Source organism: Neolamprologus brichardi, chromosome 4 (assembly GCF_056152115.1).
Source record: "Neolamprologus brichardi isolate AB-2024 chromosome 4, ASM5615211v1, whole genome shotgun sequence".
Taxonomy (NCBI): domain Eukaryota; kingdom Metazoa; phylum Chordata; class Actinopteri; order Cichliformes; family Cichlidae; genus Neolamprologus; species Neolamprologus brichardi.
This window is the reverse complement of record NC_142107.1, coordinates 4,074,784-4,096,321: the sequence shown is the minus strand read 5'-3', so window position 1 is coordinate 4,096,321 and position 21,538 is coordinate 4,074,784. Positions and strand designations below refer to the sequence as shown.

General features: G+C 42.2%; 1 protein-coding gene across 1 annotated transcript; it reads right to left on the bottom strand.

The window, feature by feature from the left end:
- Positions 1-647: 647 nt before the first annotated feature.
- card11 (caspase recruitment domain family, member 11) lies at positions 648-21,049 on the bottom strand. The gene is made up of 25 exons (XM_006797996.3): positions 20,839-21,049; positions 16,047-16,246; positions 15,804-15,941; positions 15,202-15,378; positions 14,088-14,236; positions 13,767-13,946; positions 11,403-11,549; positions 10,908-11,033; positions 10,633-10,827; positions 10,363-10,518; positions 10,160-10,229; positions 9,876-10,072; positions 9,595-9,701; positions 9,444-9,484; positions 9,193-9,310; positions 8,888-9,089; positions 8,489-8,615; positions 8,165-8,408; positions 7,796-7,880; positions 6,952-7,047; positions 6,649-6,766; positions 5,502-5,684; positions 4,777-4,898; positions 1,563-1,678; positions 648-1,031 (listed from the first exon to the last, which is right to left on the bottom strand). The coding sequence occupies exons 2-25, from the start codon at positions 16,234-16,236 to the stop codon at positions 827-829; spliced, it is 3,489 nt and encodes a 1,162-aa protein (XP_006798059.2). The 5' UTR covers positions 16,237-16,246; positions 20,839-21,049; the 3' UTR covers positions 648-826.
- Between the last annotated feature and the right edge of the window lie 489 nt (positions 21,050-21,538).

Genomic DNA, 21,538 nt, shown 5'->3' with positions numbered 1-21,538 from the left:
ACGGTTGAGCTTCAGGACACAAAGTGATGGATGCACGTTCTCCTTCAGGATTTTCTGGTAGAGAGAAGAATTCATTCAGGGGCTGCTTGTCATCAATCACGACAAGCATCACACTACCACCACCATGTTCCACTGTTGCTGATGATCTTTTGCTGTGTTAGTTTTACGGCAGATGTAATTATTATTCAACACAACCTGATCTCTCTTAGGCAGCTTACTTGTCATTTGTTTAAGTAGTCTTCAGGAATAGTTCTCCAGGCTTCGTAAAGGACATTTGAAGCTTTTCTTTGGATGTTTCTGCCTTTTGTTCTGTTCTCCATCAACATGATCAAACACTGCTTCAATCATTTTGAGATCTGCACTCCGGGGAGGCCAATCCATGACTCATACTGTTCCACTCTGTGTTTTTCTATCCAAGTTTGATTTTACTCCACTGGCAGTGCGTTTGGGATCATTTTCATGCTAAATGAATGAAGCTGCTTATCGGGCCGTTCCAATTTTAGTCACTAGAGGGCAGCACAATCTCATGTAGGTCCGGTCTCACTCTTATTGAAAGCACAGCTCAGTTTCATTTTTTAATCTTATTTTTAACATGCAATTCAAGGCAAAGAAAGGATTCTTTTTCATGTTTTCAAACTGTTTATTTTTCTAAATAAAAGACATATTTACAAAATATATAATGCATTTATTTATTTAACAATTTCCACACTTACATTTTTGAGATTCACCATAAATATAAACGCAGGAAAGCATGATATAGAAGGCTTTTTGTGTTTTACTGTGTTTAACGCCACGTGTACAGGCTATTGCATGTATCTGTGTTTGCCTACAGCAGGTCTTGCTCCACCCAGATGGTTTTCTTCTGCTCGTCCAGTATTCGGTCTTTGATCACCCTGATGAGGTCCTCCGTCCCTGCCCAGGCCTCCGGCTCCAGGGTGGCATACAGACACGGGATGCCCTCCAGCTCCTTCTCTTTTGCGCGACACAGCTTCACAAAGTCTTCCTCTGACTCCACGCGCAGAGGCAACTTCCTGTGTGGAGAGGAAACAGGAAGGAAGCAGCGATGAGGTGGTGAGTGTGGTTTAGAACCCAGTGTTTCTGATGAGATCCTGTCGACAGTCTGCAACAGCGGTCTGCATGCTTCTTCTCAGAAAGATAAGGCTGACGGTAATGGGTTCATGAGCTGGACTGCTATTTAAAGACACAATCCACCATAACACACGTCAAACACCTGGCTTCATTTAAAATCACGTAACGGACAATTGAGGGTATCACGCACACAGATATTTTGAGTAATGATCTAGATCTTGGTACCTTTCTGGGCAGGACACACAAAAAAAGAAAGGTAATTGCAGCCAGCTACAATTAAAAGTTCAAAAGCAACAACAACATTAAACTGACATCCTCGGCTCAACGCCAACTCTTATCTGGTGTCAATATATCAAAATATCAGGGACTGTTTTTTTTTTCTTGTTCTTGGAAAAAAAGAATTGCGGTTTGCAGCTGTGTGGTTTGAGTCACAGGGTAAACATGCAAGATTAAACAAGCTTTGCTAGGTCTACCTTAATTTCTTGACATTTTTGTCACAGATCTTGACGTAGATGATGATTGGGTAGATTTCTCTCCGCAGAAGGTCCTTGACGCAGCTCAGCTCAGCCTCCAGCAGGCAGTGTTTGCCCTGGTGACGGGTGGAAAAAAACAGCCTTTACAGACAAATACAGATCTACTACGTACATACATGAACAGGGAAGTCTCATTAAAAGATTTTAAAGTTAACTGCTTTCACATATATATCTATTCATTCTTTTGAGGAGTTAGGTGAGGACTTGGTCTTGCAACCTGATTTCTCTGCACTACGAATAAATTAAATGAGGTCGGCCTTGAAGGCTTAACATCTTGACACCGCTGTGTTTCGGCCTTTAACTGCAAGACGCTGTCAGCTGAGGTAGGCCTACCACAGGCTCATCAGACCTAAATGTGTGTCTTGTGGTTAGCCTTTAGATAACGTCTATTTTTTAATTAGCCACAGCCGGTGACAGCTCATTCAGAGGGCACTAGCTTCCTACAGGCCTGCGTTCTGACTCACACTTCCCTCAGAAGCATTGTGATTGAGAAGCCTGCACCCCATTTCCACTGGACACACTTTTTCCATTTTAGCTCCCCTGCTTCGAGTATTACAGGTGTTTCCGTGCTTGGCATATGAAGCACAGGTGCAGACAAACTAGCACTACTTGGACCTCGGGACTACAGCCAGTCAGTCAGCATATTCACCTGGGAAATTGCACCACTTATTCAACTGTCATTACTGTGGGAGTACAGAAATAAGGCAAGCCAGTACTCGGCTACAATCTTTCTTTCTTTGTCTTTGATATAGACTCATCAAAACAGAAATATCTTGTCAGTCAGGAAGCTTCACAAATCCCACTAGTTGGGCTTGGTACACTCTGGCAGAGCCAGGCTTGTTGCTTTACATTTCCGCTTACTGACTAATGATAGTCTTATCAGTCTATTTGGCACAGATTTCCATTCAGCCCACTGAATACCTTTAGAGTATGTGAAGTAGACTTTTAACTTTTAACTGTATATTCCTATAAGTTTTACAGCTTTTCCTAATGATAAAGAGCTCCTCCATGGCTATTCATACTAAACCTAAGTAATTAAGTAAAAGATAAGTCCTGTTGTTTCACTACCCAACATCAAAATATGTGCTTTATTGTTTTGTTTTGGGTTCTTTTTTTGTTTTTGTTTTTTGTTTTGTTTTTGTTTGGGTTTTTTTTTTTTTTTTTGGGGGGGGGGGGGGTATTTTACTACAGCAGCATTTGTTTTATCAGGCAGAAAAACCAAAACATACTGTTGAACCTCCACCTCTTATTCTCACACTAACATATGAGGGAAGGGGGGGTATCACTTAACTGACCCACTTTATTTCAAAAGGTATGAATAGGACTGACAAACAACGATGTCATTTTTAGAGCAGTTGACTTTCTTTGACTTTGTTTTTTTTTTAAAGGAGAAGAAAAAAGGCAGAGACGTGCACTGAACAACTATGCTTTACATCTTTAATGTTTCCTTATTTTGCATATTTATTTATTGTGTGTCTGTGTTTTAATATTGTGTGTCTGGATGTAGGAACTGGATTTACCAGCTTTTAACTGTTTTTTTACAGCAGATGAAACAGATTAAAGAACACGTTTTATTATCAAGCCATCAGACGCCTCTACAACAACACCCAACTGCTGCTTACAGTTGTCAGTTTCCTCATGTGCAACATGCTTCATATCGAACCCCCCCCCCCCCTCCCCATCCCATGTACATTTATTTATTCATTACTTTTTTAACCTTATTTATTACTTCTTTTATCTTAATTATCTTGTTTTTCATCTCATCAAACACATTTCATTGTTTGTCGTAAATCACACATGACAAATAAAAGTAAAACTGAACTGTAATATTGGTTTGTTTTTTATATGTTTTTAAATAATCGTGCTGTATAGAATAAAAGATATGTAATACTATATTGTAGGATGTTTGGTTACCATTATACTATTATTTTAGTTCCCCCCTGTAATCTCTATGAACAGTTTATTACTGTAAAATGCTGCGACTCTCATGTTCTCAATTTATTTTATTTTTTTTTAAGTTTTCATATTATGACAGTATATCAGTGTTATCCTAAGAAAGCCATAGGTACACTTGGACTGGTTGCCAGTTTGTCACAGGGCTAACACAGAGAGCCAGACGACAGTCATTCATGCCTTTAGCCACTTTAGAAACTCGAGTACCCAGCATGCAAAGTCCATACAGCTCCAACCAGCCGGGCCTTTCTTACTTTGAGTTAACAGTGCTAACCACTGCACCACTAAACACAAAATAACTCAAATAACAAGCAAAATATTTATAAATGAATTATTTAACCCTTTAAACCCTAACCCGTCACCGGTGACGGTTAGCATTTTTAGCAAGGTTGGGCAACTCCAGGCCTTGAGGGTCGGTGTCCTGCAGGTTTTAGACCTCACCCTGGGTCAAGACACCTGAATCAAATGATTAGTTCATTACCAGGCCTCTGGAGAACTTCAAGACATGTTCAGGAGGTAATTTAGCCATTTAAATCAGCTGTGTTGGATCAAGGACACATCTAAAACCTGCAGGACACCGGCCCTTGAGGCCTGGAGTTGCCCACCCCTGGCTTAAAGGATAAATTAGTTTAGGGTTTAAAGGGTTAAACTTAACTTTTGAATTCCTGTAAATATGTGCGCTTACTAAAAGAAACAATATTTCAAAAAATATATATATCTTGCTGTTAATATATTCATCAGGATTTCCACTGTAATCACATAGACAGCTACATTACTATAGCATGTTTACTACATTTTTACAGCTATTTCTTAAAGGGTGAGGAGTAGGGGTAAGTTATATGATTGGGGTTAGGATGATAGCACATTTAAGGCTTGTTTGTTTCAGTTTCATCACACACAGTGTACACTTTAGTGTAAAGTTAACAAATAAAGCCTTATAGTTTCTATGTGTGCGATAATTAGGCCTGTGAATATGACAGGTTTACCGCAGGTTACATTTGTTGTATGTCTTTTAGTGTCAGGTTGTCTCGATCATTATTAACTTTACAAATCTGATTAATTACATTGGAATAACATTCCCACAATAACGGGAGTCATGTCAGTCTTCCGCACTCCCCTTTGACTAAAGTGTTCCCGTAACGCTTATAAAGGAGTAAACGCATTAGAAGATGTTGCATTTTCACACACAATATAAACTCACTTTTGCAGCGACAGCCTCTATGTTTTCTCTGGTGATGCATTCAAAAGTGGCTTGTTTCTCTTTGTAGTGAATGAAGGGCTCCACGTTCTGTTTTAGATGAAACTCCTCCTTGGTCAAGCTGTCTGCTCAGCAGCATGCAAAGGAAACAGGACAAAAAAAGAAAAGATGTCAAGTCTGTTTCTTGTCTTGTCAAATTGTGGCTCTAAGGGCAGAGAGATGAAACTGTTCATTTGTTAACAGTCACCACAGCACATTTAGCACAAGGAACAGAAACTTTTGTGGTTTTTGCCGTGGGGAATGTCGACGTAATTGAGACTTCAAGCAGTCTCTTGAGTTCGCCAGATGTTCAACATTTTTTACACCGGCAACTTGTCGCGCCCCCGGTCCACTGGGACCGGTCGGTTTGTCATGTGACCGGAGTGTTAATTCTCTAAAAATCTGACGGCGACAGCAACGTTTTCACTTTACAGTGGGTCAGCTGAAGTGTCGCAACTAAACTATCTGTGTCATCTCTGTGCATCGTCATTCTAACTATCATCTGGGTCATCTTAAATCCTGCCTCTGCTGTCTCTTTGGTTATACTCCTTAACATTTACACACAGCACAATACCTGACCTACATCTGAGTAGTTGCTTCCTCTTCTCTCAACGACTCGTCTATAGTTTATATACTTCTTATCTCAATCAGGTATAAAGATTCCTCATTGTGAGCCTTCATACACTGACCTGGTTTGCAGATATTAAAGTCCATGGCTCCCCCCATGTTAAGTATTTTCTGGATAATGGTTTTGGCGAGAGCAGCGGGCGTGAATAGGACCGGTCTTCTTCTCTGGGTCCGCTGGAGGGTGACGGGACTGTAAGGAATCAGGCTCAAGCTCCTGCTCAGCTCACCATCTCCGTCAGCGGCATCTGTTTGCACCAACAGCCACAGCGTGCAACGAGAGGTGTAGCACAATTATGACTCAGTTTGAGAACAGAAAGTGAAGAGCTGCCAAAAATAATTTTAGCAAACGAATATCTAAAGTCTGAATTTGAGCAACGGAGTGAAAAGAGAAAAAGCAGTCAGCAAAAGAGGGGCTCAGTGCAGATAAAAGAAACTAAACATTGCATTGTACATCTTCAGTACTCTTTTTTTTAAAAATTAACATGAATCTTGTGCAGCAACATTTCCAGTCACAGCCCCACCCCCATGTTCTATTAAAACCTTTCATTCATGCTCTCACCTAAACAGTTAATTCCGCGTTATCATATTTTTATAGTGTTACTGTTATAGCAGTTTTAGTTTCATGGCCTTTTCACACCTCGCTGTGTAATTTAAATGTTTAAATTACTGCTACATGTTATGCAGAGCACACAGTTCAAGCACTTTCCAGTCTTACACTTGAGCACAACTTCCAACCGTTTCCACCGCACACCCGTCTGTGTTTACATCAAGTGACATTTCACACACTTTCATCTTACTCTTCCAATGACTCCTTCAGCTCCTGTCAGGGCTTCTTATACAACTGACACTTCACACCCTCTGAGCTTTTTGACAACAAAAACCATCAAAACAACTTTCCACAACTTTTGCTTTTTAGACGCGATTTACTTCAGTTGCTCTCTGTGCTCACGGTGTCCTCAATCCTCAACTCCTTTCAGCTTTTTTTCTTCCTTTTTTTTCGCGCTTTAGCTTCACCAGAGCGCTTGCATGGAAAATGGCACCTATGCGCCCTTTAGCAGCTCTTTACCACTGCTGCTTTCACTTTCATGCTGTTTTGACAGCCACTTCAAATGCTTCAGCTGTGAATTTTCCGTAGTTAGCACATGTGCACCGTCTTTGTTTTGTCTCTCTCCCCCCCCCAACCGACCGACTGCAACGCTTTGTGCTCACCTTCTGGTCGAAGCACCTCAAAGCCTTGCCTGGGTAGTGTTGTGCTGCCTGAGTTGATGATCCTCACACGCTCATTGCTGTTCATTCGCTTGTACTTGATGTCCACCCTGCTCACAAACTGCAAATCAGAGCAGACATAGAAAATAAGGCCCAAGTTACTGAGACGTGGAGGCAGTTGCGCATCGGTTTTATGGAAAACGAAGAGTTTATTAGGACCAATCTTGATTCATTGTCTTAAGTTTCCACACTGCTGAACAACTCTCGACATCGCGACAACTGGAGGTTTTGTTTGAACTTTATTACCTGCAGTATTTGAGTGAGGAAGATGCTCGCTCTAGACAAGCGCGGGCTGGCTCTGGGATCAGGAGAGTGGCTGGTTTCTTCTGGTTGTAAATTATTCTAGACAGAAATGAAATGCAGACATGAATGTTGTGATCCAAACTGTAACAAACACGCTTTTGTGAGCACAACATAGCAGAATAACGCCCTGAAATAACTACTTACTCAACTACTTACTCAACCAACCTGACATCAATGTAAACTGATGCTGACACGCTGCTTAAGTGGTACACCATATCACCAGTGTACCACTTAAGCAGGAAGCTTAGTTCTAACGTGTTATCAAAGAGCACTCTAGAGTGTTTTCTTTCTGATTGCAGATGCATGGGCATGTATACGGCTTGTTTATCATGCAATGCAAGTACCTGAAAGGGTCTCTCATGGATGAACTGCAAAATAAATCCAATCTGGAATGCAATCTGGAAACCCATCGCCTAGTCTCAGATTGTTTGGAAATGCAAAGAAATTTTTTTTCGGGGGTAGGGTTGCAACTATTATGCAGGCGTGGTTGCATGCAACCTGCTTGCAATCAATATTGGAAAGAAATATCCAAATTATACAGAGATGGCTAGGATAAAAACTATTAAATGGTAAATTTTTTATTGGGAAATAGTTGGATATGAATCATTTCTGGGAAAACTGCCCCACATTACGCGTTAGTTTGCAAACCCTTAATTTGCAACCCAGGCTATAAGACTTATTTACGCATCTTTGCTTTAGTCAAATACCCATATTCAAATTTTCAATGCACTTTTTTAAACTAAGTGAGAGAGCGAGAGGGAAAAAGAAAGAGGCTGAGGTTTCTCACCCGGTTGTTCCGTTGAATTTCATTCTCTTCTTTCCCCCCTCGATACACTAACTTCTGAATCTTTACCAGGAGCAGCTGCTGGGCTCTATTCACACACGTAAACACACAAAAACACACACACACGCACACTGAATGCTTGTCAAAATTCTCACTCCGTGTACGAACTCGTCCTCCCTCGAGCTTCTTTCTATTATGCTCTGAGGTTACAACAGGCTGTTTCTGCAGATGTTTCAGGTTAATGCTTCTTTGGTGTAATGTGTAATCTTTTAGGAGATCAGTGGTAATCAGCTGCTACTGCATTTTGAAAATCTGAGCTAAAACTCACTCACAAACTTTAGTTTAAAAAACAAAAGCATACAAAGTCTGTACCGTGAGTAACTGGGTATAGTGCCTCGCTCAGCCAGGTCAGAGCCGCTGTAGGGATCCACACGGGCGCACTGCCACTCACAGCGGCCCTGGTGCCTGGTGTCCAGCACGTGCACCACCTCATCGCAGCGCACGGACAAAGAGCAGCTGTCCGACTGTCCGGAGATGTTGAGGTTGACACGTATGTAGAATGAGTCGCCGGATGCTAAAGTGCCATCCGCTAGATTGCTCTGGAGACGGCGATAAGCTGCAGGGCGAGCATATATTTGAGTTCATGTATGCAGTGGAGTCACATTAAACAAATGTTCCAATATAAACATCACTTACAGTCGTGGCTGGCTCGATAGTGCAGGGTGATGGGCCCAGAGCAGTGCTGCAGAGTCCAGTGGGCTTCTTCCTGAGTGCTCGTCTCCAATGAAATGCTCTGGTTTTCCCCACGTATGCACCCCTCAAGCTGGACAGCCAATCACAGCAAAAACAAAGATTACTGATTAGTCCCTTCTAAAAACTGTCACAGGAAAAGGAACACAAATAGAACAAATAAAACAAGCAGGTGTCTAAAATTATCAAATCAGCGTGTTCCTCGTTCCTCTCTAAATGTCCATCCACGTTCCCAGTTCTCTAAAGAGCTTTTCTTTTTGCACATCCAGCTGTTTTAACTGAGGTCGTCTTACTGCCACCATGAATCTTTTCACAATTAAAACATTCAGGAAGTAGATGACATACAAACATGAGGTGGTGGCCCTCTCGTAGCCCCGCCTTCTCTGCGTTGGACCCAGACTGGACATACGAGATGAAGATCCCGCTGTCGTTGCCACCGATCAGCCTGATGTCCTTCAGCAGGTTGTCGCCTTGCAGCGACAGCTCCTGCACCGGCTTCAGGGACCCGCTGAGTCTGGAGAAGGAGGAAAGAGACGGGCGGAACGGCCTGCACGAGCACGCAAAGACACAAAGCAGAAGGTGTTTGTAAGTCAGCATCACTTTTCGCTTTTATTCCTGTGTGCGTTTCTGCACGAGCGGCCATGCTGTACCTCTCCAAAGAGAGTTTCCTGAAGATGTTGTTGACCTGCTCCAGGTCATACGTGTCCATTCCTTCAGACTGATGGGAAGAGGAAGATGAGTGCACAGAGGGAGGACCGCGCTCATCCTCTGAGGAAAAATAGAAATAGATGGATCAATAGATGAATCTTTTTTTTTTTCCTTCAAAAAGGAAAACCAGGTCAACTGTAGGTAAACATAGTATCTCAGATCACAAATAGCAGATGTTTAAAAAGTGCATTACCAAGCTCCATTTCCATGTTGTCGCTGTCAAAGTCAGAGATGCTAAAACAGACAAAACAAATCAGATTGAAGGGAAGGCAAACCAGCAGAAATTCTTCAAACTTTACTGCCATGAAGTTCAATCGGTCGTCTCCGTGACGTTTACTCAGTACCTGCGGGGGTAGAAGTCGTGCTCCTTCTCCCTCTCTCGGCGGTAAAGGGACGCTTTCTCAGGGGGTTCAGGAAGAGTGGACAGGATGCTGTCGTTACGGCAACGCAGCTGAAAGGGAGAAGTCGACATTATACGCTGGACAAGCCATTTACGTCAACACTGCATTAGATTCTGGATAGACCAGGATTTCTACAAAGAGCAGCCAGGATGATTATTTTTACCAAAAACAGAGCAGCGCAATTTCACTGGTATTAAAAGTAACCAAAAACAACTGAGTCGCACCATGTGCCTGTTGCTGGGTGAATCCACCGGGCTGAACATGAGCTGGGAGGTGGACGAAGAGCAGGTGAGCGGGGGAGCCGACGAGGGCGGATATGTGGGGGAAATAGGGATGCTGGGTGAGGGAGGGAGAGAGCTGCTGTTGCCATAATTCGGCACGTTGATCTCCAGAAAGTTGCCTCCGTTGGTAGGAGCCGAAGCTGGAAGGTGGAGATAAACTTTGATAAAGCTGCACAAAAGGATTGGTCACATGTTGCGGTAGGACATGCGGCGGTAGGTAGTGTTACCTGCAGGGTGACTGTTCTCTGAGTTGATTGGAAAGTCTTTCAGTAAAGAGACTGGAGACTTTACTCTATTCTAAAAGACAAAACACAGTCATTTTGATCAGTTTGTCAGAGTCATTTAATTAATCTCTGCTCTGTGCTTTAGAGAGTATTGAGTTTGGTCTTTGCTTCACATGATCTATAAGGTTGAGGAGAGAATAACTGACCCCCGCTTTGAGGTTGAGTCTACGTCTGAGTCGGGGCTCCTCGGAGAAGAACTTGTCGTCAGGCGACTCGTCGCTGGAGCATTCAGACTGTCCCTGTGCCAGTTTACAATCCTCTCCCTGAGAAATGATGGACGGAGGTAAATCCCTTGGTAGACTCTGCAAAAACAGTGAAACGGTTAAAGGGGAGGAATGTTTCGCGAAAACTTGAGCATTTTTTAAATCGATACATGAAGAAAAGAAACAATATCCCTTCGCACTACTGAGTCTGACCTGGTCTAGGTTGATGTCTTTGGACATTCGTCGCAGGCGAGACTCCAGAGTGACCAGCTTAGCGTCTTTGCGTACAATCTCCAGGTGGAGTTCATCGCTCCTCTCCTCCAGCTCTCTGATCTGCTTGCGATACTTGTCCTTGTCGATGAGACACTGGGAGAACTGGTGCTGGGCCTCGTCTCTGGCTCGAAACGCCTGCAAGCAGCAGAGGAGTTAACACAGAAGTATGAATGATTTTGTATGTATGAAATCATGTGTGTTGTGTGTGTTTTCACCTGGTCTCTCTCCTTCTCCACCTCGTCTAGCTGTACAGCGATGGTGTCTATGCGGTTGCGATACATCTCGCAATCCTTCTGCAGTGTGGAGCACTTCAGCTCCAGGTCCTCCTTTTCTTCCAGGTACTGCATACACGAACACACACGCACACAGACCAAAACTAAGGGTTATTTATAGTTAGACAAAAACAGGTAGAGAAATACAGGAAGAGAAACAGCGGGAGAGAAATAAAGAGCGACCAGATTATGCAGAAAGAGGCCTGAGACGGGGCTTTCTTCAAAGGTCTCATGGGGCACTGGTTTAGGTTTCTAGGGTGTGTTACTGCAAAGCCTGTTTGTTCAGTGTGCCACTCTGCACCACACTGCTACATATTCACACATTTAAACACAGACGGAAACAAGCTGCCAGACAGAAATACGACTGCTAAACTCCCATTTAGCCCACAGTATACAGCCATACATTCTTATGTGTGTGTGTGTGTGTGTGGTTGTAACCTTATCTCGTAGTTCCTCTGCCTGTCTGATTTCTTCATGCAGGTTGTAGAGGCGGTTGACCAGATCCTGTCTGTCTTCTAGTGCTTCCTGTCTGTCATGCTCCAAAATGTCAAGGATGGCCTTGTCTGACTCAGGTAAAGGGCCAGGCTGGGTAAGAAACACACACACACACATTAACACTGTTAGATATGAAATCATATGACTGGCTGCTACACTGCAGTTGTCAACCTTTCCTTTTTATGCTTATCAGCAAGGAAATAGTGAGTCAACCAATAAGTGTGAGTTTATTGATAGAACACCTCATCACATTTAGACCTTCTTCAGGGTAATTTATAGAGCAAAGTTAAGAAACATAAAATGATGCATCTATTGTCCGTTCCCTTATTTCATGGCACACTCACTGGACACTTCAATGGGTACAGCTTTTAAGCTGTTTATTAACACAAAACAAGTCAGTGCGTGTAGACACGGTCAAGACGATCTGCTGAAGCTCAAACTGAGCATCAGAATGAGGACGAAAGGTGATTTAAGGGAGTTTAAAAGGTGGCGTTGTTGTTGGTGCCAGTCGGGCAGATCAGTATTTCAAAAACTGCTGATCTACTGGGATTTACCCACATAACCATCTATATAGTTTATAAAGAGAATGTCCTGAAAAGGACATAACATCCAATGAGCTGCAGTTCTCTGGGTAGAAATGCCTGATCGGGAGTCTGTTCTTGGTTCTTTAGAGGTTTGTATTCTAACTTTAGTTCCTGTTTGGTTTTCCATGATGTTTTCAGCTCAGAATTTCTTTTCTTTTATATTTTGTAACTATAGTTATTGTTTACCATTAACCCCTTTCCCATCATTATATTAGACATCCATTGTCTTTTGATTCCTGTTTTATTTTGCTAGCCTCCTGTCCCGTGTATGTGTATTTAGTTTTGAGTCCAATGTCTTGTTTTCCCAGATTAGGAAGAGTGAGGAAGGCACCAGTAACTCAAATAACCACTCATTACAGCCAAGTTATGCAGAAGAGCATCTCTGAATGTAGAATTATGTAACCTTGGCGCAGATTGGCTACAGCAGCAGAAGACCACATTGGATGTCTCTCATGTCAGCAAACAACAGGAAACTGAAGCTGGAATTCATATTTGCTCACCAAAAGGGGAAACAGACAACTGAACAAACATGCTTGGTCTCAATTTCTAGTGCGACATTCAGATTACAACATGAAAGCATGGATCCATCCTTCTTCGCCTCAGCAGGTTAGGCTGCTGTTGGTGGTGTAATGGTGCAGGGGATGTTTTCTTGGCACACTTAGTACCAACTGAGCATGGTTTAAACGCTACAGCCTACCTGAGTATTGTTGTTGACCAGGTCCATTCTTTTTTGGCTGTCTTTAGTTTCTTCCAGCAAGATAAGGCATCATATCACAAAGCGAGGATCATTTCAAACTGCTTTCTTGGACATGACAATGACTTTGTTGTACTCAGATGGCCTCTAATAGAGCGCTTTGAGATGTTGTTGAAACGGGAGATTCACATCATGGATGTGCAGCTGGCAAAACTGCAGCAACTGTGTGATGCTATCATGTCAATATGGACCAAAATCTCAGAGGAATATTTCCAGCATTTTGTTGAATCTATGCCACGGAGAATTAAAGCAGTTCTAAAGACAAAAAGAGGCCCAATCTAGTACTAACAACGTGTACCTAATGAAGTGGCCAGTGAGCGTGTCTACTGTTAAAGATGGTGGATGTTCATATTAAACATGACCAAATACTCTTAGCTCTCTATGATGTCAATGAGAGCAGATTTTCCCAATATGGTCATCTGAGGCAAACAGGTTTGTCGGTGAGCAGAGAAGCCACACCCACTTGTTTTCAAAGCCTTCTGTTTATGAGAGGCAGGCAAGAAAAAAGTAGGCTTAAAGGTAGATAAGCTAAAAATGCAGAGCAGTTAAAAGTTCCCACAGCAAATAAACGAAGGCCCACACATAGACCCATGATATAAGATTATTTTTATCCGTGAATCATGCAAATAGAAAACTATGCAATTGGAACTGAAAAATGAATGAATAATAGGTTTTATTATTAGTTAGTCCAACCCAGCTCAATAGCTCAGTCCTTTGGTGTCGATGGTTTTTGTACCTTACACTTTTGTTTTGCACTTGCAGCAGACAAACAGCAGTTGGGCTGCAAACTCAGTGTTGCATTTAGCTGCTAAGATATTTTTACACACATGCAGAGATAAGCGTTTGACAGCTCACGGTAACAGCTTTTTGTGCTGCTCTGAAGTGGTGAAAATGTATTTATTACAGTAGGTTTAAGTTATGATAGCAGAGCAGGCAATGTCAGTGCTTTATTACATAATGCTCAAGTACCTGTATGATGGACTGTAGCTCCTGCAGTTTGATCTTGAGCATCTCGTTCTCTCTTTCCAGCTCAAAGATCTGCTCTCTCTTTGGCCGATTCTCGATGTCGTTCTTCAGCTTCAGACTCTGTCTCCTCTCCATCTTACACTCTTCCTCCACCTTGTTCAGCTTGTGCTTCAGTTGGTCAATCTATAACGCAGACAAGACAGTGATCAGCACCGAGCTAGAGGAACGCTCTTACTGTTTTTGTTTTTTTGTTCATTGATTATCATTAATACACAGAGTGATGACGGCGTTTATCTGCATGTGCTTTAATACGTCTGGCAGTACCTCCAGCTGCAAGTCTCGGCTTCTCATCACAGCCATGTTCTTCTCCTCACTCAGCGTGGCGTACCTCATGGCCAGCTTGTAGTTTTCATCCTTTACTCTCAGGAGCTCATCACTGTAGGTGTTTCTCTCCTCTCTCAGCTTATTGTACCCTAAGCGGCAACCAAAAATGTGAAAATGTAGCTTTACTAGATCCTTCTTCTTTATTCGCTTTGCTGTTGGGCAGCAGTTGTTTTATCGGTGGAAATAAGGAATATGGCTTCCCTTTATGTGTAAAAATTAACATCCTTTTCTGTTTTGCAGCACATTACATGACATCCAAAAACAAGCTCAACACTGATATATTAAAAAAATGATAAAAGTCGCAAAGCTAATTATATGAGCATGCAGTGAAAGCCTAAAGAGTGTACTTGCACTATTTTTAGTATTTATTTGTTTGTGCTTGGTGTTCCAGCTGCAGTGTTTAACTGCACGGGGCCTAAAGACCACAGCGTCCTAGTTTCACTGGTAGTCTTTGATAGACAACAGAGTTTATCCATATCGAACCTGAATGTGGTGCACCAGGCGGGGCAAACCAAGCCTGTGTGGTGGGGTTGCAGTTTCAGCAAATCGTGGTAAGCTTTTGGTTTAGATTTTATGTTTAACCATTTGAGACAATAGCCATCTGTCTTTACTGTCTGCAGCGAGTAGGTGTGTGTGTGTGTGTTTTTAAGCATCCAAGACATCAGCAGCAGTAGTTGAAAGCATTATCTTTTCGGTAAATGCATCCCAGTAAACATAATAATGATATACTGTAAGTTATACGCTTTGTGAGAATGACTTCAAATTTGGTACCGACTTTTACTTTTTAAGGATTCAATGATTTGTTGTCCATATGTTATATACACAATACACATGAATGTATATACGACTGCGGACAAAACTAACCTGGACTAGGATCAAATTCTGAAGCGGTGATATTTTCTACACAACAGGTCAGTCTGGGTGCACACATACGCGTGGATGCAAACAACACCTTAGTCCAGCCACGCAACTGCATTGTCAGTCTTATTAATACAAATTCAAGCTAGTAAACTGCGGTCAGGAAATATATCAAACAAAAACAAAAAATCTTTACTCTGCTGGAAGGCCTGAAGCTCCTGATTGGCCAGCTTTAACTTCCTTTTTTCATCTTCCAGAGTGACGAACTTCTTGTTGAGCTCAGCGTGCTGCAGGGTCTTGACTTTGGACTGCTGCTGCAGCTTCGTGACTTCATTCATCAGAAACTGCGTCAGACCCTCGTGACCCTCTTCCACTGCAGCAGAGCAGAGGAGGAAAAAAACAAAGTATATTATACACCTCTGACTTTATAACAGGATTGCAAAGTAAGCTGATTTGGATCAATTCAGACTCTTACACTGCATAACTGAAGTGACTGCTTTTGCCTGAACAGAGCTATAAAGCAGCTACAGAACGACCAGTTTCCTCCCATAACTGGAGTTATGAACTGGAGCTATCTACTCTATTTGAGTCAAATACTCCCGGGCAACTTTGGGTTCAGCATCTTGCAGAAGGAGCAGGCAATCGATCCACCAACCAACCTTCAACTCACACATGTCACGCTTCACTTCAGAAATTTTCTACACTTCACTGTCCATCAAAGCCTGTATGAGTCTTTGTAGTACACGGAAGATGTGTGTTCATGCATATATGTGCTGGATGCAAAGATTTTTGCCTCACCGACAATGGTGGAGAAGCGTCGTGTGGGTTCCTTGCCCGTGACCAGCTTGTACAGGTCAGGGTAGTAAAACTCCAGACTCTCCAGGAAGGCCACGTACCCCCGCTCGCCTTTAGTGTGGAGGATGTCAAGTAGACGGCCTGAGAGAGGAAGGGTTAACATGTGAGAGGTCAAAGAAAAAGAAAGCAAAATAGGAGTTCTGCCTTTAAAAATTAACAAATGTGGAAATACGCCTTTCTACCCACTTGTGCGGTTTGTTTTTGTGGCAAGCACTAGTGAGTTGAGAATCTCATCCTCATCCAGTTCATCCAGGACTTTGCACTGACGAAGGTAGGGCGTGAGCTTTGACGGGGTGATCGTACTACACAGGTTGTAGCGTTGGCTCTCCACCTTCTCCCACAATGCCTCCACATCATCAGATATCCCATTTTCCATTTCTTACACCCTTAAAAAGTAGCAGAACCCACAGGGGGGGGGGGGTTAGCTGTGCAGCATGTTGTCTGGTTTTACGTGTCTCTTACTTGAAATAAACTTCTCAGTTTGCGTATGCGAGTTAGCTGAGGACATCGCAGATCTGTGAATGCTCCCTGAACAGTTATCAAGCACAAAATGGTGAATGAAAAAGGAGAAGGAACTGAGAGGACATATTTGTTAGGTTATGAGAAACCACATTTGAAATATGATATCTTAGTTTACTTTCAGACATCAACAAGACTAAGAAAGATGCACCGAAATAAAAGATATACACATTTATATGATCCCGAAACAAGTTTCTACTTTGGTAAAACAGAATAACACAGTGTTTTTAAATATATAAAAGTTGATTTTGTTTGTGAGCCACAATAATTTCTGTTTATGAATTTCATGCTACTTATTTCTGGCATATGGATGGAATCTCTTTCCTTCTTTGGTCTGATGGGTTGCCATCAGATAAAATCTGGGGATGCATATTAATGGTTCTGGGAAGCTGATTGAACTTTTAGCCTCCTAGTTTTTCCGTTAGTACCCCCACCAACTATTACCAGAAAGTTGACATTTGTGGTTTTCAATAAAATTTCCGAACAGACCACCAAGTGACACATAATACACACATCTCATACAGAGGGAAGTGTATCAATTTTAGCCACCAGCTATATGCAAAAACTAGCTGCATGTTTGGCATCAATTAGCAGATGTTAGCATGCCAACATGTTAAGCTAAATGCCAAATTAAAAGAAAGGGTATTAAAAGAAACCTTTAGTGCATATAGTTACTGCTGTCTCATAGACAAGTGTCTAAATTATTACATTTCTGTATTTAAATATGAAAATACTCATTTATATGCACCAAGTTTTCGTCTAAGTGGTCAAGGACAGAGCACCTGTGGCTGCCCTACAGAACCAGAAGCTATGCCAGGTAGGATGTATATACTGATACTGCTGTAATTACATGAAGCCACTACTTTTTTTAAAGCAGATTTTTTTGTTTGTTTGTTTGTTTTTATTGCTGAACCATTTCACTGCCGCCATTGTTTCCATACAGAGAGAAACCACCATTTTAGGCCTTGATTATCTTATGGCCTTCATAAACAATGGTAAAAAAAGGAAGCACAATAAGAATTATATGCTTCTGTGTTGCTACATTGTAAGCAGCTTAAGTCATTCTCTAGCTCCTCCATTGTTCTCTGAGAGCCATGAGGTGAAAGAACTTACGTCTGGTAAATCCCTCGTCCTACCCAAAACTGCATATACTGACATCACTCGAGAAAACACATCATTATTGACTCATTTTCCTATCTGAGACTTCCAACTGATCTCATATTTATTGTAGTACCTCCACAATCTTTTTTTATATTTCCTTTTATAGCTGATATGGTCCTGAAATATGATAACCGATGCATATAAAAGAGCCGCTTCATGCCTTACTAAGTATAACAGAACTTTGGTCCCACACACTCTTGACATAGACTTGAATTGGCTGACATCTTTCCATTTGCCTCTCCACTCTTTTAATTTTTACTTTTCCAGAGACAAATTGGTGCTCTCTTGATCTTCCTCTTACTCCCACTTGGTTTCCTCTCTCCATCTTATACAGGCATGCACACTGTCCATGCACTGCTGGCATTTGCATGCTCTTTGGGTAGTGGGTGTTATCCTACAAGCCCGCTTTGTGACTTGAAGCCAACAGTTAGGCAAATCATGGTTATCTGATGCCGCAGCACATGTAAACACACACAATCACGCATACTTTTGCATACGCTAACTGCATGTGTAAAAACTGGAGCTTGAGCTTTTGTCCTGCTTAGAAATGACACATGCTAGTTATAATGCCAGAGCAGCATCTGATGTACCCGGTTTAATCTTTATTGTAAATGTGAAAGTAAATTAAAAGTGAGATTAAGCTCCTCTCAACAGCTTTACCTCTATTATTTTGTAACTGCCTTCAGATATTTGTGCAGACAGTGAACAAAATCAATGACAAGCTTCTCCGCAGTTCGATACAAGCACAAATATCACACCCTCTCAACTCTTAAGCTATTATTTGTGTCTACAGCGTGCATACCCTGCCACAGTCACTGCAGATGATAAAACCACACACACACAGACACACACACACACCCCTGCAGTTGTGCACATGCACAAATACGCAGTGCATGCAGGCACATTATAAACACACACAAACACACATGCACGCACAGACCCCTTCAGTAACCACACACATGTTTCCTCTTCTCTCTTTTCTTAATTTGGACTTGATTACCGAGAAAGCTCATCCTTGCTTCCTCCTTTTCAAACCAGATGTGAGTAGCTGCTCCCTTCCTCTCTTCTCTGTTCGTCTTCACAGACAGCCACTCTTGTTTATAGTACTGCGGTCAGAGGAGTTGATTGTCCATTTTAAAGCAGTGCGCAGACGCATGCATCTGTGTGTGTGTGTGTGTCTAACCCTCCCTTCCTTTTTGTTAATGTCTCTATACTTAGAAAACTCCGTTTGACTTTTTGGGTGACACACACCCACCCAAAGAAAAAAAAATTTGAATTTCCTTTTTGGAGAAGTCACACTACATGTTTTCGCTTCAGTATTTCCACTCAGTGGAACACGATAAATAAAGAAACCTCCATTTCAAATGCTTCTTTAACGTTGCTCTACATCAGGACCTGTGCACCCAAGTGAAAGACTTACTTTATATGGTTTTCAAACGGGATTTCAGTTGCTTTCAGCGTCAGTGTTTCACCTCAAATACAATGGCATCAAACTCATTCTGAAACCATTTTCATTTTTGTGCATCTGTAATGGAAAGCAGTAAAGTGTCCTTAAAATGGTGATCCTTTGTCTTCAGTGCACTGACTATTTAGAAAGCTTTTCTTTCAGGGCCGGGTGTGAACCGCTTTGGAAACACACCAAACTGCTGTGAAACCAGGTTGTATCATGGGAATCAGTTTGCTCGAGACCACTCTCTGACAATCAGAGAATATGCAGTCATTCTGAGACTTACATGACACTAGTTTCTGCGGGTCCATCTAAGATCAGAGCATATAATGGAAGCTGAGATTAATTTTCAAATCAACAAGAAAAAGTCAGTGGCAGTGGGGGTGTTCACTGTAAATCCCAGAGAACATAAATCTCTGTATAAATCCCTGCAAAATCAGAGTGCTGAAAGAATTTAATTAGGAAGATGCAAACGGTAAAGACGCACAGATATTCCTCTCTAAATTAAATAATACAAATAATTCAAATTTTGATCTAATATACAGCTTAACAGTGTTGCAACTCATAGACTCACAATGTGTGACATAGGATGACAGTGCCATTGATCCGCACATGCAATTTGTACTATTTTCTGCGCTATTCTGTAGCGGATAAATGTTTTGCATTGAGTTTTCAAATGCAGTCCATCCAGGTGCACGAGATCTGGTCATATGATCCTACGGGGGGGGGGTCAAGGCTTACTGTCAAAGTGTTGGCCTCATACAGGCGGGTCAGCTAGCTGATAGGCAGATTATGATTGGTTCAGGTGTACAAACCATCATAAAGACTCCATTGTCTGGCCGAATAGCTGAAGCTATAAGAATTTGATATCTGGGTTCCCTCTGTGGAGATCGGTGAAAGAACACAGCAGACAAAGGCGGACGTCGAGCATCTCTTTAAGATTGATATGCACTGCTTTCGTAGTTTAGCAGAGCAAATAAATAAACAAAAAAATACTTTGCATTTCACTTTTAATTTAACTGAAAAGAATGAACAGTTGAGCCCAGAGATGACAGGCAATAGGCATGTCCAATAGGCTTGGCTTCCCATGCCTGTTGGACCAGCTTTGACAAGTTAATATTACTCATTTTTCTGCTTACAGCATTTGAAAAGGGAGTGCATGTTGTTGGTGGGGTGGTGTCCCTTTTTGTGCACTTTTTAAAATTAGATCGTCCCATTTCCTGACAAATATTACTCAACACTTTCAGCAAACATGATAAGGTTTTTGGTTTTTTACAAGCCGACGCCAGTCACATCTCAGTGCGCTGTCCGTGACATGTGTGTGTCCTTGCGTCTCCCTCACTCTCACTCTCACTGGATGTCATTGTTTCTCCACCTGCTGCTGGAATCCCAAACATTTGGATATTGCCAGATAAAGAGCAGACCATGACAGGATTGCAGATATTATATTACACATCTAATAGCCTATAAATTTTCTAATGTAAGAGCCAGAAAAACAGGTGAACGGAGTCATAAATGCAGATGACAGATTTGCCATCGTCTTTTATCGAGTGTCGTTTCTTCTGAGAGAATACCTGCCTTGTTTTCAGAAGGGTGGTGCGGTCTATATTTTAATCATAGCTCTAATCTAGATGACACACAGCACGGTTTAGAAAGTCTGTCATCGCTGCGGTGATATGAGGTGTAAAGCCTGTGTGACTCCTCGCTTTTTCCACTCCAAAAAAGTGCGGCACGTTTACAAGGCTGTTGGTGAACCTTTTCCCTCAATAATAAACATGAAAAGTTTTGACATATTTATGAGGGAAAGGGAGGGGAGACGGGCAATTCTATACCGGCCATTTTTTTGCTTACCTGAGATGCGGCGGATGTGAATTTCAAAGAGTCGCAGAGACGGTAAAGTTGGCCTCTAGCTGTGGTGTGGAGCCTGATTCTGCTGTTTTTCTTGCCTCGTTAAAATCTAAACACCGGTTTATCCACCATGGATCCTAAAAGCTCAAGTTGTCTCCATTTATCCGAAAGAATGAGAAGTTTCTTTTTTAAAAAGAGAGCGGAGAGCGCATGGGAGCTGCGGCCCCGATTCACTGCCTCAGATAGAGATAGAGAAACAGAGAGAGAGAGAGAGAGAGAGAGAGAGAGAGAAAGAGGAGGCGGGCGATGTGAGCTCGGATGGAAATAACAAGCTCTGCGCACGGAGGTGAGGAAGAGCGCAACCCCGCAGCAGCCGCCGTGACCTGCAAGTGTTTGCGCTGTGGCTGTGATCAGATACGGCATCACTGCCCTGCCATAAACCCGTCCACTCTAACAGGGACCTGTGAGTTTACAGTGTATTATATGAGGATTGTTATGCTTCATGTCTAACAATCTGACGTAAACTCAGCTGGGTGATATCAACTTAACGGCAGCTTCTTTTCCCCCTTATCTTCGTCTGATGCTGTGCTTCAGAAAGAGAAACACTTAAATGCATTCCCGAGGATAAAGTTTCACCGATCATAACCTGAAAACACTCTTTGGGTATAGGCACCCGATAGGTATTTGTATGTTTATGGCTTTA

Excerpts from the sequence above, each read along its gene's own strand:
- card11 (XM_006797996.3), bottom strand. The coding sequence starts at position 16,236 with ATGGAAAATGGGATATCTGATGATGTGGAGGCATTGTGGGAGAAGGTG. Across the intron at positions 11,034-11,402 it reads CAGAGGAACTACGAGATAAG|TACCTGGAAGAAAAGGAGGA; the intron begins GTTACAACCACA and ends TCGTGTATGCAG. Across the intron at positions 7,048-7,795 it reads AAATTCAACGGAACAACCGG|AATAATTTACAACCAGAAGA; the intron begins GTGAGAAACCTC and ends ATTTCTGTCTAG.